Here is a 15,355-nt window from a genome sequence, read left to right on the forward strand (position 1 = left end):
ATAATAATAATAATAATAATAATAATAATAATAATAATAATAATAATAGTCAATTAACTAAATATTCTTGTTTTGTTATCCGTAATATCCATTAAATTATCTATTTATCAAATTATCTAACATGTGTTTGTGATGAGTTTTAACTGCAGTTATCTATTTTTTTCATTATCTACCTTTTTATCTCAGTGAAAAATGAAAAAAAGAATAAGTACTAGTATATCAGTAGTAGTAGAAAAAATGGTTAAAAACCTGTAAGCGTAAACCCTAGAAGTTTAAATAGCCTCCAAACTGTTTCCACTTCGTTCCCTTTTCTCTTTCTTCACATTTCTCTTCTCAAATTCATCACAACAATTTCTCTGTTCGATTTATCTCTGCATTCGCAGGTGTTCTAAACCCTAGAAGAATTTCTTCCCAGGGTTTAGATTCATCACCGCATCATCAATTCTCGTTTTCCGTTTTGATCGAAGCTTTTTGATTTTGATCGAGTTTTGTTTTGGTTTTCGTGCTATGGATCTTCCTAGTCTTGCTGTTATACTCCAAGCTGCTCTCAGTCCCAATCCGGAGGAACGGAAAGCTGCTGAACAGAACTTGAATCAGGTGAGACTGTAAATTCGATTGATGATTGGAATTTCGATTGGATATAGCTTTTTGTTGAGTTGGATTCGTTTTCGGATAAGTGTTTCGAAGCTCGAGCACTTTTTGAATGCGTTGATTTTAGTTTGTTTGTGAATTTTGGTGTGTTATGAGTTATAATTGAGTGTATTAGTGTTTTAATTTGATTGCTTTGATTTTTGAATTTTGGTGTTTGCTTGTTTATAATTTTGTTGACTGTTTAGTAGTATCACTTTAGCATGAGTGTGTGATTGAAGCTTGGAGATTTTGAAAAGTTAACATTAGTTTTCAGTATAAAGTGGATTTTGGTACTTTTGTGTTAATTGAATCGAATGTATCTGTAATTTGATTTAATGGAATGAATGTAACTGATTTGTGATATGCATTTATAAATGTACAGTTCCAGTATGCGCCTCAGCATCTGGTGAGGTTGTTGCAAATCATTGTAGACAACAACTGTGACATGGGTGTACGACAAAATGCTAGTATTCATTTCAAGAACTTTATTGCAAAGAACTGGTCTCCTGATTCTGATTCTGGTATGCCTTTTATTATTGGTGGAGTTAGATAATGAAATAACGAATACCTTCGATTGTTGATTGTTCGCATACGTGATGGTTTATGTAGATACCCAACAGAAGATATTGCAGAGTGATAAAGACTTGGTGAGGGATCACATTCTCATGTTTGTAACTCAAGTTCCTCCTTTGTTGAGGTAAAATTGTTTATCTGTGGCTGTATGGTGTGTTTGGAAGCGACTTCTTGGATTTTCTGACGTCTTGATTTTTATGACTCTGTTTACCTAGTGATTAATCATGATAGTGTAAACATTGTGACAGATTTGTTTTTCCTTTCTCACATGTTGTGTTTGTAGGGTACAATTAGGTGAATGCCTGAAAACAATTATACATGCTGATTACCCTGAACAGTGGCCCCGTCTTCTTGATTGGGTGAAGCATAACCTACAGGATCAACAAGTCTATGGTGCCTTATTTGTGCTACGGATTCTGTCTAGAAAATACGAGTAAGTTTCTATCTATTTTGTTTAATTGAAAAAAATGTGCTACTGCTCTTGTTCATGTCTTGTGGTTAGTAATTACTCCACATTAGGTTTGCAGCAGCTATGATTTACCTTTTCTCCTTTTGGTAATATTTTTTACTAGATGTTAGTATTGTCTAATAATGTTATTGACCGTCTTATCCTTTCCGAACCACATCAAACCTTGCAGTTTTTTTGTTGTTGTTTTGTGTTCAAATATAATTACAATGTCCACGGACATGTCTGTACTATTTAAGTCACTGCGAAGTATACTTTGTTATATATGTCCTACTTTTCCAGTAGAAAAAGAAGTGCAATTAACAAATATTTAAACTGTGAAAATGTTCTGATTGAATGATAAACACAATTGTATTTTGAGAGAAAAATTAAAAATTATGATAGGACCATTTATGATGTTCCCAATCTAGAAGTAGTATGTAAAGAAACAGAGAGACAAGAGGTGACATAGTTTCAGAAGGAAGGTCTGAACTTCATTCCAGACCCCCCTGTCATTGATTATATTGTTATCTCAACTAATAAGATTCAAAACATTAGAAGATATTTTGGTGTCTTGTTTGGCAAGAGCTTGTACGCACTTTATCATTGAAACTTGAAATATCACCGACAATGAGATTCAAAATGGTGGAAGGTTTCTATTCCCACATCTTTGATGTGTTGTTTTGCTAGAGCTTGTACACACTTCATTGTTGAAATATCCGGTGAATTCTTATTAGTAGTCCAAATTTATTATTTTTCTCATTTATGTTAGTTATGTTAACTATCACATTTTATCTTTGCAGGTTCAAGTCAGATGAGGAGAGGACACCAGTTTATCGCATTGTCGATGAAACATTTCCTCACCTTCTTAATATATTTAACAGGCTTATCCAGATTGTTAATCCATCACTGGAAATAGCAGATTTAATCAAGCTTATCTGTAAAATATTCTGGTCCTCCATATATGTATGTTGTCTCTCCTCACGTGTATTTCGTAAATGGAGGAATTTATTTTCAGGGTTTTATTGTAGATTAAACTTTGTTCAAAATTGCATGTTGCTTTTATTGACATTGTGTGGAATTTGTGATTATTATTATTTAGTTTGTTAGCGTGTTCCTTTTGTACTGAAGTTGAGTTGATGCTCCTTTTCTCCCCGTATTAAATCCTTACTAAACAAAGAACAGAGGGTCTTAGTATTTGGGTGGGCTTAACTCAGCCTCACAAAATGGACTTGTAAGGTGAGAGATGCCCCAATTTTTAAGCACATTTCAGGAAATAGCACTCCCCTCCCAGCACACTGTCCTTATGCCAAGACTGGACATCTGGAGTGTGACGTGACTATGGTGAATTGCAACTCATCTGTACCCTAAACCCTAAACCACTGTCCTTATGCCCAAGACTGGACATCTGGAGTGTGACGTGACTACGGTGAATTGCAACTCATCTGTACCAAATGACTTGTAAGGTGAGGACTTCCCAAACTTTTTAAGCATTACATAAACTATATCTTCAGGCAACGTGAGACCTAACCCATCCACTCACTCCCAACACAATTAAGCTGCTGGACACTGCAATGAAGGCAAGTCAAATGCCACAAATTAAGGTGGATAAGGGCGGACCACAATTAAGGCTAAATTTCCAAATAGGGTTGTCAGGGATGTTTATATCTTTGGTAACTTGTTCTTCAGAGCGTAATTTGTATATCAGGGAATGATCCCTTCCATGTCAAATATAAAACAATTTATTTTGTTAGAGATACAAAAGAAAGGCATAGTTAATATAGCGTATGCATATCCTTGTCTTCAATCTTGATTGATGTGTTTATTTAGATATTATTTTACAGTCAACATAATATTGTGCCATTGTTTGTTGCCTCATTATTTTGATGCTTTACTTAACTGGAAGTTCATATGATTAACATGTGATATTGTCGGTTTCTGGATGAATTTATTCAGTTGGAGATTCCAAAACTGCTGTTTGATCAAAATATCTTCAATGCTTGGATGATACTTTTTCTGAATGTATTGGAGAGACCCGTACCTTCTGAAGGTGAGCCTGTTGATCCTGATCTTAGAAAGTCATGGGGTTGGTGGAAGGTCAAGAAATGGACAGTTCATATTCTAAATAGGCTCTACACTCGGTATGGTTGTGATGTGGTGTATTAATTTAACGAGTGTTTCTGTTGTATGATTGATTGATTCTGAATTCTATGTCTGTTTAAATTACCATGTTTTACAGTTTTGGAGACCTGAAGCTACAAAATCCTGAAACCAGAGCTTTTGCTCAAATGTTCCAGAAGCACTATGCAGGGAAGATTTTGGAATGCCACTTGAACCTGTTAAATGTCATTCGTGTAGGGGGCTATTTACCTGACAGAGTTATCAACTTGATTCTTCAATATCTAAGTAACAGGTAGACTGATTAATTATCTTTGTTGTTCTATTTCATTAAATAGCATCTCTAGGTTCCTTTCATTAACTACATGCTTGCTGTTCTAATTGTTGTAGGATTATACATATTTAAGTAGCTAATTTTGAGTGTGTTGCGCTCATTGGGATGGTTTATAAATGCTTAGTTGTAATGGCAAGTCTTAGCACTCTTAATTTTAGGTTCCCATAGGAGATACATGACAGTTTTAATAGTTTTCTAGGATAGTAAGACTTACAGGATTTTGAGGATCTTTTTTTAAATTTCCCCCCTATGTCTCATTCATAATACTTTATATATTGATTCAGCATTGAAAAGCCATGTAAGGCACTACAAACAACTATATTTGGTTTACTTTATCGTATTCAAAGTCATTCCCTTATCATGGGAGAAAGATTGCATAATACAAAGTAGAGGGATTTGGTTATCTATTTTTATTTGCTCAGCTATGCATGTGGATGGATGCTAATAGTGTTTATATAAAAATAGGATATTTATCAAATTGAAGCTATGCTGCTACACTGATAATGGGAAAATGAAAATCTCATGAAACCCCCTACTTGATGTTAGTGCATTTTTGCTGTAGTTATCATGGAAATATATATTTCATATCTAAATTTCCAATCAGAACCTGTGACAAGTTATTGTATTCTGGAGAGCAAGGGTGTTTTAAATTTAGCATACTAGTCGTTATGTTGAATGCTTTTTTTTGCTGCTGCTGAGTTGCAACATATTAATACTTTTCCCCTGAACTCTTCAATATATGCAGTATTTCAAGGAACAGCATGTATGCTTTGCTGCAACCTCGCCTTGATGTCCTACTATTTGAAATAGTATTCCCCCTTATGTGCTTTAGTGACAATGATCAAAAGCTTTGGGAAGAAGATCCACATGAATATGTAAGGAAAGGATATGGTAAGTCCTGTCAGTGTATACACAAACATTTTCCCACAAATTGCACTGTGATTGCTTATTGTCTTACATTCTTTGTCACAGACATAATTGAAGATTTGTATAGTCCTAGGACTGCTTCCATGGATTTTGTGAGCGAGTTGGTTCGGAAACGTGGAAAAGAAAATCTTCACAAGTTTATTCAATTCATAGTTGAAATTTTCAGAAGGTAATATCCTAAATAATGTAGAATGAATTGTCTATACTTAGGTCGAATATTTAGGTTTGTGCTATGCCAGGTATGATGAAGCCTCTATAGAATTCAAGCCATACAGGCAGAAAGATGGTGCACTTCTTGCTATTGGGGCACTTTGTGACAAGTTGAAGCAGACCGAGCCTTACAAATCTGAGCTTGAGCGCATGCTAGTGCAACATGTCTTTCCTGAATTCAACAGTCCTGTTGGCCACCTTAGAGCTAAGGTATATAAAAAAGCAAATCCTAAATGATGTTTTTAAAATGCCAAAACAGGAAAAGTACATGGCAAAATCTGAATTTACTGCAAATTTGATTTGCATATCTGATCAAACATCCTTGCTGTAAAAAATTTGCAAAAACTATTAGAGATTAATTAATTCTAAGCGCCCGAGTTTTCTATTGCTCTGCAATGTCCATTCACTTTTGAATTCTTGATTGATTCTTAAATTGAAAAGATACTAACACTATCTAACTGTATTGTGTTTTCTTTATTCTTATATATTTGCAATGTTTATTCTCATTTGAAATACAGGCAGCATGGGTTGCAGGTCAGTATGCCCATATTAGCTTCTCAGATCAGAACAATTTCCGGAAGGCATTGCAGTGTGTTGTATCCAGAATGCAAGATTCTGAACTTCCTGTGCGCGTTGATTCTGTTTTTGCCTTGCGCTCTTTCATTGAAGCATGCAAAGGTATTTACTCTTTGTTTTGATTTGTTATTGTATCTACTACCTTCTTTCCTATGCAGTTAAAATTTATACTTAATTTTGTATTCCTCAATGATGCAGATCTGAATGAAATCCGTCCTATTCTTCCTCAACTTCTTGATGGTATATGGGCATGAAAGTTTTATCTTCGCCTCAGTATTATTATTTTAGACTTGCTGACTAAATTTATTAAAATTGGATTTTATCTAGAGTTTTTCAAACTTATGAATGAAGTTGAGAATGAAGACCTTGTATTTACTTTGGAGACTATTGTGGACAAGTTTGGAGAAGAGATGGCACCTTATGCACTAGGACTATGTCAAAATTTGGTAGTAATTTTGTCCCCTTCTATTTGTCAATAAAGTTATACTTGATATTGAGTACTGTTCTGTAGATTAACTTTTTGTTTTCCATTTTCCAACGACAGGCTGCTGCATTTTGGAGGTGTATGAACTCTGCAGAAGCTGATGATGAAGTTGATGATCCAGGTGCTCTGGCCGCAGTTGGTTGCTTACGTGCTATTAGCACAATCCTTGAATCAGTGAGCAGGCTTCCTCACCTTTTTGTGCAAGTTGAGCCAACTTTGCTTCCTATAATGCAAAGAATGTTAACAACAGATGGTCAAGGTACTCCCCTTGCTACTTTTTTGTTATGCAGGATACATATCCCCCATTTTCTTTGTAAATTTTTCTTTTCGGTCTATCTTTAATAAAATTTGTATTTCTCCCTTTGAATCACTTTAACTGTTTAAATTTGAGGCTGCCCTATTTTTACCCTTTTGTATCAAGATTATGATTTGTAAATGTTGTTTTCACTTGGAGTATCTGGCTTATTTTCATTATTTTTGTGCATGCTTACAGAGGTTTTTGAAGAAGTTTTGGAGATCGTATCATATATGACATTTTTCTCTCCATCAATATCTTTGGAGATGTGGACTCTTTGGCCAGTGATGATGGAAGCACTGGCAGATTGGGCCATTGATTTTTTTCCAAGTATTGTTCTTAGCTATATATTATTTTTTTGCTCTGTTCACAATGAAATGCCTAGTTCAGATGATTTATTGCTGTCCTGTTGATTTATTGATAATGAATTGAATTAGAGAAGAGTTGACTTCAGATTTAACCTGAAGACGATCAACGATCACATTTTTAAGCATCTTAGAAACATCATTAAAAAAAGTTACAAGCTAAAAAGTAACATGGAATGGTATATGGTATATTTTCTGTTCCATGGCTTCTAATTAATAAACTGAAGTATGCCTAGCATGGTTACTTCTACAATTTTGTCACTTCTCTGATGAAAAAATAAACTGAAGTGTCACTACTCTACAGTATGGGACAGAAGTGAAAAAAAATTAGTTAGTTGCTTAATGATTTCTGTCTGTTTTCACCGAATGGAGGAGACACTTGGGGATTATTTAAAATGTTTGGGCATGAATGGAGAAGACTTGTAAAAGAAGTGCATCACAAATATAGAGTCCATACATAACACCCAACATTTTAATTTATATTTATGTTTACTTAGATTTTCCACCCTATGCAATTTTACTCTGGTATATATTTATTTGTTAACTTTTAAACTTCTGCAGATATTTTAGTTCCTTTGGACAACTATATTTCAAGAGGAACTGCTCATTTCCTTACTTGCAAAGATCCTGACTATCAACAAAGTCTATGGAACATGGTTTCATCTGTGAGTTAGTTTTACACTGTTACTTGTCATCACCTGTTTGGTTGAACGCGGAGTTTAGTATTGATAATAATACCGGTTGGAATTTCCGCCTTAATTGCGGTCCGCCCCTAGTCGCTTTAATTGCGGCACTTTGGCTTGCCTTCATTGCAGCCCCTAACACCTTCATTGTGCTGGCTTTGAAGGGGTGGATTTAGTCCCACATTGCTAAGAGATATGACTTGTGTGTGTTGTATTTATAAGTGAGGGTAATCCTCATCTTACATGCCGGTTTTGTAGGGATGAGTTAGGCCCATCCCAAATTGTGAGATGGTATCAGAGCCTATCTTAGATCCATTGTTGGGCTTCCCACATCGTCCATGTTTCGGGCTCATTGAAGGGGTGGATTTAGTCTCACATTGTTAAGAGATATGGTCTGTGTTGTGTTTATAAGTGGGTGTAATCCTCACCTTACAAGCCGGTTTTGTAGGGATGAGTTAGACCCATCCCAAATTATGAGAGTAACAATAATACATTTTCCCGGTTACTGATATTTATTTGTATATCATGTTGCAGATTATGGCGGATAAAAATATGGAGGATAACGATATTGTGCCAGCTCCAAAGCTTATTGAAGTTGTCTTCCAGAATTGTAGAGGACAGGTGGATCACTGGGTGGAGCCATATCTCAGAATTACGGTTGAACGCTTGAACCGGACTGAAAAGTCATATTTGAAATGTCTTTTCATGCAATTGGTAAGGGGCTCTTACAATCCATAATACATGAATGGAATTATCTGGAAATTGCTTTTGTTGCTTCCTGATTGTGATGTTTTGACATGATAAATACTTTGGATGTTTCTGTTCATTTTCACTGTTTAATGAAAATCATTGTGTTCTGTAGTTTTGTTAACCCGACGCTTCAAAGATTATTTATTGTTTTGGACTTGCAAGATATATTTTGAATTTTAAATTTATCAAAAGTCTATAGATTTAACATTTGTATGATGGTTTTCTATGCAATGTGACATTGTAACCTTCTTTGATCTATGTAGTCAGTGCTACCTTTGTTGTTGTAGTTCTGACTTCATACGGATTGCACTTCCTTGTCTGCTATAGTTTCTATGTGAACAATAAAATTTAAATAAATCCGAAGCTTTATATGCTTGACCCCCATTGAGCTTTATAAATTCAAGGTTGTTAGTTTGCCAAGTTTCTCAAAGATATTACTCAGACAGGAAAGTGACATCACAACAATACTTTTTCTAAGAAGAGTTATTTTTTCAGATTGCAGATGCTCTTTACTACAATGCAGCACTGACTCTCAGCATATTGCAAAAGTTGGGTGTCGCCTCTGAATTCTTCCACCTTTGGTTTCATTTATTGGGACAAGTCAAAAAGAGTGGTTTGCGTGCTAATTTCAAAAGGTATGCTCGTTTTTACCCATATACCACTCCTGTGTCACTTGGTATTTCCATACCGTGCTTCCATAAGTAGTCAGCTAAACTATTTAAGTTATTTTCTGTGAAATTTAAAGGCCTTTTGGTGGTAAACTATAACTATCTTTATACAGGGAACACGAGAAGAAAGTTTGCTGCCTTGGTTTAATTTCATTGCTGGCACTTCCGGCTGATCAATTGCCCGGGGAGGCTTTGGGCCGTGTATTTCGGGCCACACTTGATCTTCTAATTGCTTACAAGGATCAAGTTGCAGGTATCTGTCTTGTTCTGTAACTTTGAGATGTCACAATAGTAATGAAAAGTAGATTTGTTTTTGTTGGTGAGTACTTAGTTTTCGGTCTGTTGAACTCACTATGCAGAAGCTGCAAAGGAGGAAGAAGCTGAAGATGATGATGATATGGATGGCTTTCAAACTGATGACGAAGACGAGGATGGAAGTGGTTTTGATAAAGAAATGGGTGTTGATGGTGAAGATGGGGATGAAGCTGATAATATCACACTTAGAAAGTTGGCTGAACAGGTGCGTTGTTATTGGGCCTTTGAATTATTATCTCTCGTTATTTTAATTCCCTAAAAGTCATTGTGACACCCAGTTGGCACAATTATAATTTCAGAACTTTATTACATCTTTATTTAATTGTAGTCTGTACTTCATTGCATCTTATTCATTCTTCATTCATTATTTATTATATATTTGGTCTTTGTATATCATTTACTGTTCTTCATTATTAGAATCTTTTCACATCCTGCATCTGTTACTCACAGGCAAAGTCATTCCGGCCTGCTGATGACGACGACGATGATTCAGATGACGATTACAGTGACGATGAGGAGTTGCAGTCCCCAATTGATGAGGTGGATCCTTTTATTTTCTTTGTGGATACGATGAAAGGTACGCAAGCCATTCTTTAGGTTCATCATTGCCAATCAACATTGTTTGACATGCTGACCTTTTCAAAATAAAATTGTTTGTAGTTGTACAATTATCAGACCCATTGAGGTTTGAGAGTCTCACCCAGTCACTTGAGTTCAATTATCAAGCTCTTGCTAATGGTGTTGCCCAGCATGCCGAGCAGAGAAGGTTAGAAATCGAAAAGGAAAAATTAGAGAAGGCATCAGCTGCAACAGCTTCTTAAGCTTCTGGGTATACATTAATACTGTTGGTTTTTTCTAAAGTTCTCAGCCGTTGGCCATTCTTTAGGAGTCTCAGCGGGTTGCCAATTTATTTGAGGCGTTTGTTGGCTTTGATCACGAGTCAGTTTTTGAAGAGTTTGCAGTTTTGAAGTTATCTATTGGCACTTTCTCCAGGCCTTAGTTCAGCTTTTGATTCAAAGCTTGGGAATATCCTTTGGAAGAAAGTGTCCTCTTAGTCTCTCCATGTACCAGCCTATTTTGTTTCGATGATACGGTTCTGTAATATTTATTACCTGTCACATAGACGGGTGGGTACGTAGGGTTGCCATTTGCTTTATTGGTATTTTTTGATGAGGGATGGTATAAACAGTTTTGTTTTTTAAATCCTGTGTCATAATTTTTGGGTCGAGAATATTGATGAAGGCATCAATTTCAGGTTATACAAAGGTTTCCAAGGGTGATTTATTTGTTACATCAGGTTGTAAAAGTTAATCTTCATTCTTTATAAAATATTGTGGGGGAAAGAAATCAACTTGATTCTTGTTTGGTGGGAATTTTGAACTTATTTGTTTTGCTGGGCTCTGAAAGTTTCTCTTGCACTAAAAAAATAAACAAAATCTAGCTTAGCGTTAGTAAATCCTGGTTTTTTTAATGTCGCACTTTGTTGACTAATTTGATAAAAGTGACAATATCAAAATAGGATAAACTTACTATATAAGAAACTCTTGCTACAGTTATCTAATTAATTAAATCGCTGTATATATTGAATTGCGTTATTTAATAATTGTTAAAAAGGAAAAGCATTTGCATATTACTTGAAAATTTTAAATTGTGTTATTTAATATGTTTGCTTCACTTCTCTTTATTAGTGCTTCGATATTCGTTTCTAGGTTGTTAAACTGCATGAGTAGAGCCACGGGCTTTAAAGATTGGGATCTAACTTTTAAAGCTTTAGAAATTAGGACAAAATTCGGGGAGAATGCTCTTTCCACTCTTGTATCTGTCCTTGAAAATTCAAAATCGAATGTTTCAAAAATTATCTCAATATTAAAATATGGTTTGTGTAGCGGTGTATCCATGACCCACGCCTTATTTGTTTTCAAAGAAAAAGGGAAAATTACAAAGATAAGAAGTTTTCAAATCAAAATTAATAAAATACAAGAGATTATATATAAAGGAGTTGGTTACACATAGGGAAGGTATTAGCACCTAAAGTGTCATAGATACTTCTATGGAACCCTTTTTTGTGTACAAGTGTTTTTGTTGAAAATATGTTTGATAAAAATGGAATGGGGGGATGAGAAAAAGAATTCATTTATTATATTTTTGTGTTTGACAAGACCTTCGATCTTATGCATACGTACTAATCTAAAAATGAGAGATCAGAACTCCGTAGTTCGTTTTAAATTTTTTAAAGAAATGGTGAATTGATTTTGACAAAAGTTTAGCAGAGAAAGACACAAAGATGACCAAAGATTTGAATGGGGTTGTTAGTTCTTTGTCTTTTTGAAATTAAAGTCAATATGATTAAGTTCATTCACAACTTTGATTTAAGAAAAAGTTAAAAAAAAATTCAATGACATAAGACCAAAGTTTCTAATTATTAAAATATGTCTAAGTTGAAAACACAAACAAAGAAAGTTTTGAAAAGAGGGAGAGATTTTGAAATTAAAGAAGTGAGAGGAGATGAAGGGACTATCCTAGGCAAAAATTAAAAGTTAAGAGTTGAAACGATCTGACTAATGGGATGCAATCCACAAGACAAAAATGTCAGATAGAAATCCATTTTACTTTGGACTTTTAAGCAAGCAACAAGCATAAGCAATGTCCAAGCAAACCATATGAAGACGAAGACATCAAATAAAGATAGTGATAATATCCAAGCAAGCACTCCAATAGCAAGCATTCTGTAATGTCTTCAAATGTATCAGATGAAATATTTTCTTGGTAAACTCATAGAAACAATCATCAGACATAGTAAACAATGACAATAAAACAATCAAGCATAGAGACAGAGTGACAGATGAATCCAAGTGGAAATCAAGGCTTGCATCAAATGAAAGGCATCGTAAAAAATATCTCAGTCTCAAAATATTTTCATTGGCCAAGTCCTTCAGAGCATAAGGAATGTTACTTATTTCTAAGTCCAAAAGTTCAAATCGAGTCCAACAGTCCACCAACATATTTTTTAGGGTTTTTGTTTTTTATTAGCTATTTTACGATCCTAAGACCACAATCAAAACAAAATTAAAGCACATAATATGTACAAACAAAAATGATATGGCTCAAGTGAGCAAACTAAAAATGACTGAAACATAAACATCCTGCATGAAATGAATGGCAATGAATGATAAAGGTGTTGAAATTTAAATTGTATTAAGTAAATGACTTGAAAGTAAAGCAATATTAATGAAAGATTAGTTAAGTGTTAGTGAAGAGTTTGAATGTTTAAGTCATTCTTTGGAGAACACTCAACCATTCATTGACAAGTATGAAAACATGAACCAAGACATCATCCATGAGAAGGGCTCCAACTTGGATAAATCAACAAGTATGCCACTAGTTCTCATGAATGGAAAAAAGACCAAGTCTTCACACAATACCATGAAGAATGAGAGATTTACAATCTCACTTACTAGAATTCTATACCTTACGGGACAAATTTAGCTATATGTTAAACAATCATAATTGAACTTATGTAGAAATCACAACTATCTGAGGCCAGACAATAAAAATATTGGTGTTAACGCGTGTTATATACTTGGTACAAAGAACCAAACTCCTAAAACATACCACACACTAAAATAAAGATGAGATGAACCTATCTCAATCCAGCTCATGTTGATTAATCTGACACCAGGTCATTGATGAATCAACTAGCCTTTGGACATTAGAGAAATCATTGGTCAATGATGGATTAGTAAAGAATAAGGATGAAGATGAAGAGGGGAGGGGAAATAGAAACCCAAATTGATCACAGGAGAAAATTCATCTGATCAATACTATCCATTCATCTTGAGGGATGAAATGTACATTTCATCAACCCCCTAAATCAAATAGTATTAATCAAATAAAATTTCAAATCAACCATGATCAAGACCAAACAGAAAGTAAAATATCACAAGGTCAATCAAATGGCTCAACAATATTTTTAAACAATTAAAAATCAATTTTAAAATGAATTAAAATGCATTTTTTAATGGACAAAACCTCAAATTTCTCCAAATCACCAAATAAATGGCCATGAGATTTATACTAGGTCAAACATGGTCAAATGACCCTAGACAAAAAATTCAAGAATATAAAAATAAATCCAAAATCAATTAATTCATAAAAAATATTAAAATTAATCCAAAAAATAATTTTAATTCAAAATACGGAAGAGGAAAATATTTAAAGATTTTTGGTGAAAGTCCCATATTTTTTGGATTAAAAATGAATTTATTATGAATTAATCAAACTAAGTGGATTAAAAGAAAAATTAGAAAATAAAATAAAATTGGAAAAAACAAGGGCCATCAGATCTTCCTCATTAATTGAGGTGGCAAATCTGATGGCCACGTGCATCAAGACCACGACGGAACCAAGTCAATGTGTGGCAGGTGGGGTAATCACAAAGGATGACTCAGATTAAAACGTTTAAACATGATCAGATGGTTGGGAGGGTGCCAACACACCACCGGAACCCTAACTCCGGTCTTCTTCTCTGGTGGACCTCACTGGGCTGGTCCACCACCAACCTCCATAAAAATGAAAAGTGAGTACACTAACTTGAAGGAAAAATCCTCAGGAGTCTGAATCTCACCTCAATTTCTTCCAATTCTAAGTATATTGAAAGATACATGGATTTGAAATTTGAGGAGTATGATCTGATTTGCTTCGATTTGACCTCAAAGCAACTCAATCTTGTTCCCTACATTGGTAGGACTTCAGCCAACCAAAAATCAAGTGAAATGATGGAGAATTAAGGGAGAACCGAAGAAGGAAAGTTTCACAAAATTCACCTTTTGTTTGCAGTGATGAAGCTCGATCTGGATCTCAATTTTCTTGGGCTTTCTTCCACTAGCTTGCAGGAGATGAAATGGATACTCAAATGGTTTGGACTCTAACCTCCAAACAGAAGTGAAATTGAAACTCGATTTCAAATGAAGTCTTTAAGCTTATCCTATAAATGGAGGGTCATAATGGTGTAGGAGAAAGGCTTAGGAAAGGTGTCCCCAATTCTGAGCAGGATGAGTTGCATTTATAGGCTTGACAATTGATTTCCACAAACTTCCATTCAAATGCCAAAAATAGTAATTCAAGTGTGCATGCTTGCATGGGCGTGTGATAGGCCCATCAAATGATTGAAAATGGTCCAAAGTTGTGCACATGTGATGTTGAAAGCTTAACATGAGACCACGCAAATGTATTTGAAGATTGGTCTTGAAAGATATCCAAATGGGGCCATACATTACACCCATGCGCAAGTCCTTTAAAAATCCTCAAAATGTCATGATCTTGGACTCTTTAGAAAGGTAACATGAAGGGGAACAACTTTCATGTTGAAGACTTTTTCATTTGGAGCTTGGATCATGATGAATTTTGAGGTGGAAGTTGAAGAAATCAAACATAATTGAAAATATTCTAAGTATAAATTCAAGTGACCTCTTTTTCCACCTTGAATAACTTTTGTTATGAGCTTCAAATGAAAATGCTTCCTTCATCAAAGTTGGAGATATTTCATTCCTATTAAATTTGGTCATGAAGTTGACACAATTTTAATCTTTCATGATGGAGTTATGGATTTTAGAAGTTGAGGAAAATTGTTTGTTCAATGATGATGGCCCAAATTGACCTATAATGTTTCCTCTTAGTACATGCCCTTGCATGTTGAATTTGACATTTCTCAAAGAATAAAAGTTGGAGAATAAACCTTGTATTTGATCATGAAACTTGGATGGTATTTATATGATAAAATTTGAGCAAGTTATGGTCCTTAGAAGTTGACCTCCTAACTAAGGCACAAACAAAATGACCTATAATCTTTCACCATAAAGAGTAACTTTCCAAGCAAAATTAGCTCTTGATGGAAACATGAAAGTTATTTGGAATGTAATAAAAAGTAACTTTTATTTTGGAATAATTTTCATATTACAAAATTGTAGGAGATAGAGTCTAGGG

The 15,355-nt window shown here is 34.6% G+C and overlaps 1 protein-coding gene across 1 annotated transcript; it reads left to right on the forward strand.

Annotated features, from left to right (window-relative positions):
• Window positions 1–260: 260 nt before the first annotated feature.
• On the forward strand, window positions 261–10,746 carry LOC127128350 (importin beta-like SAD2). The gene is made up of 22 exons (XM_051057604.1): window positions 261–597; window positions 1,013–1,151; window positions 1,240–1,327; window positions 1,487–1,636; window positions 2,452–2,614; window positions 3,605–3,789; window positions 3,888–4,061; window positions 4,846–4,991; window positions 5,073–5,196; window positions 5,267–5,447; window positions 5,756–5,915; window positions 6,012–6,053; window positions 6,141–6,259; window positions 6,358–6,556; window positions 6,791–6,922; window positions 7,519–7,622; window positions 8,175–8,354; window positions 8,886–9,025; window positions 9,172–9,311; window positions 9,418–9,578; window positions 9,824–9,950; window positions 10,034–10,746. The coding sequence occupies exons 1-22, from the start codon at window positions 508–510 to the stop codon at window positions 10,192–10,194; spliced, it is 3,105 nt and encodes a 1,034-aa protein (XP_050913561.1). The 5' UTR covers window positions 261–507; the 3' UTR covers window positions 10,195–10,746.
• Window positions 10,747–15,355: the final 4,609 nt, after the last annotated feature.

The sequence above is a fragment of the Lathyrus oleraceus genome, chromosome 3 (genome assembly GCF_024323335.1).
Source record: "Lathyrus oleraceus cultivar Zhongwan6 chromosome 3, CAAS_Psat_ZW6_1.0, whole genome shotgun sequence".
Classification (NCBI taxonomy): domain Eukaryota; kingdom Viridiplantae; phylum Streptophyta; class Magnoliopsida; order Fabales; family Fabaceae; genus Lathyrus; species Lathyrus oleraceus.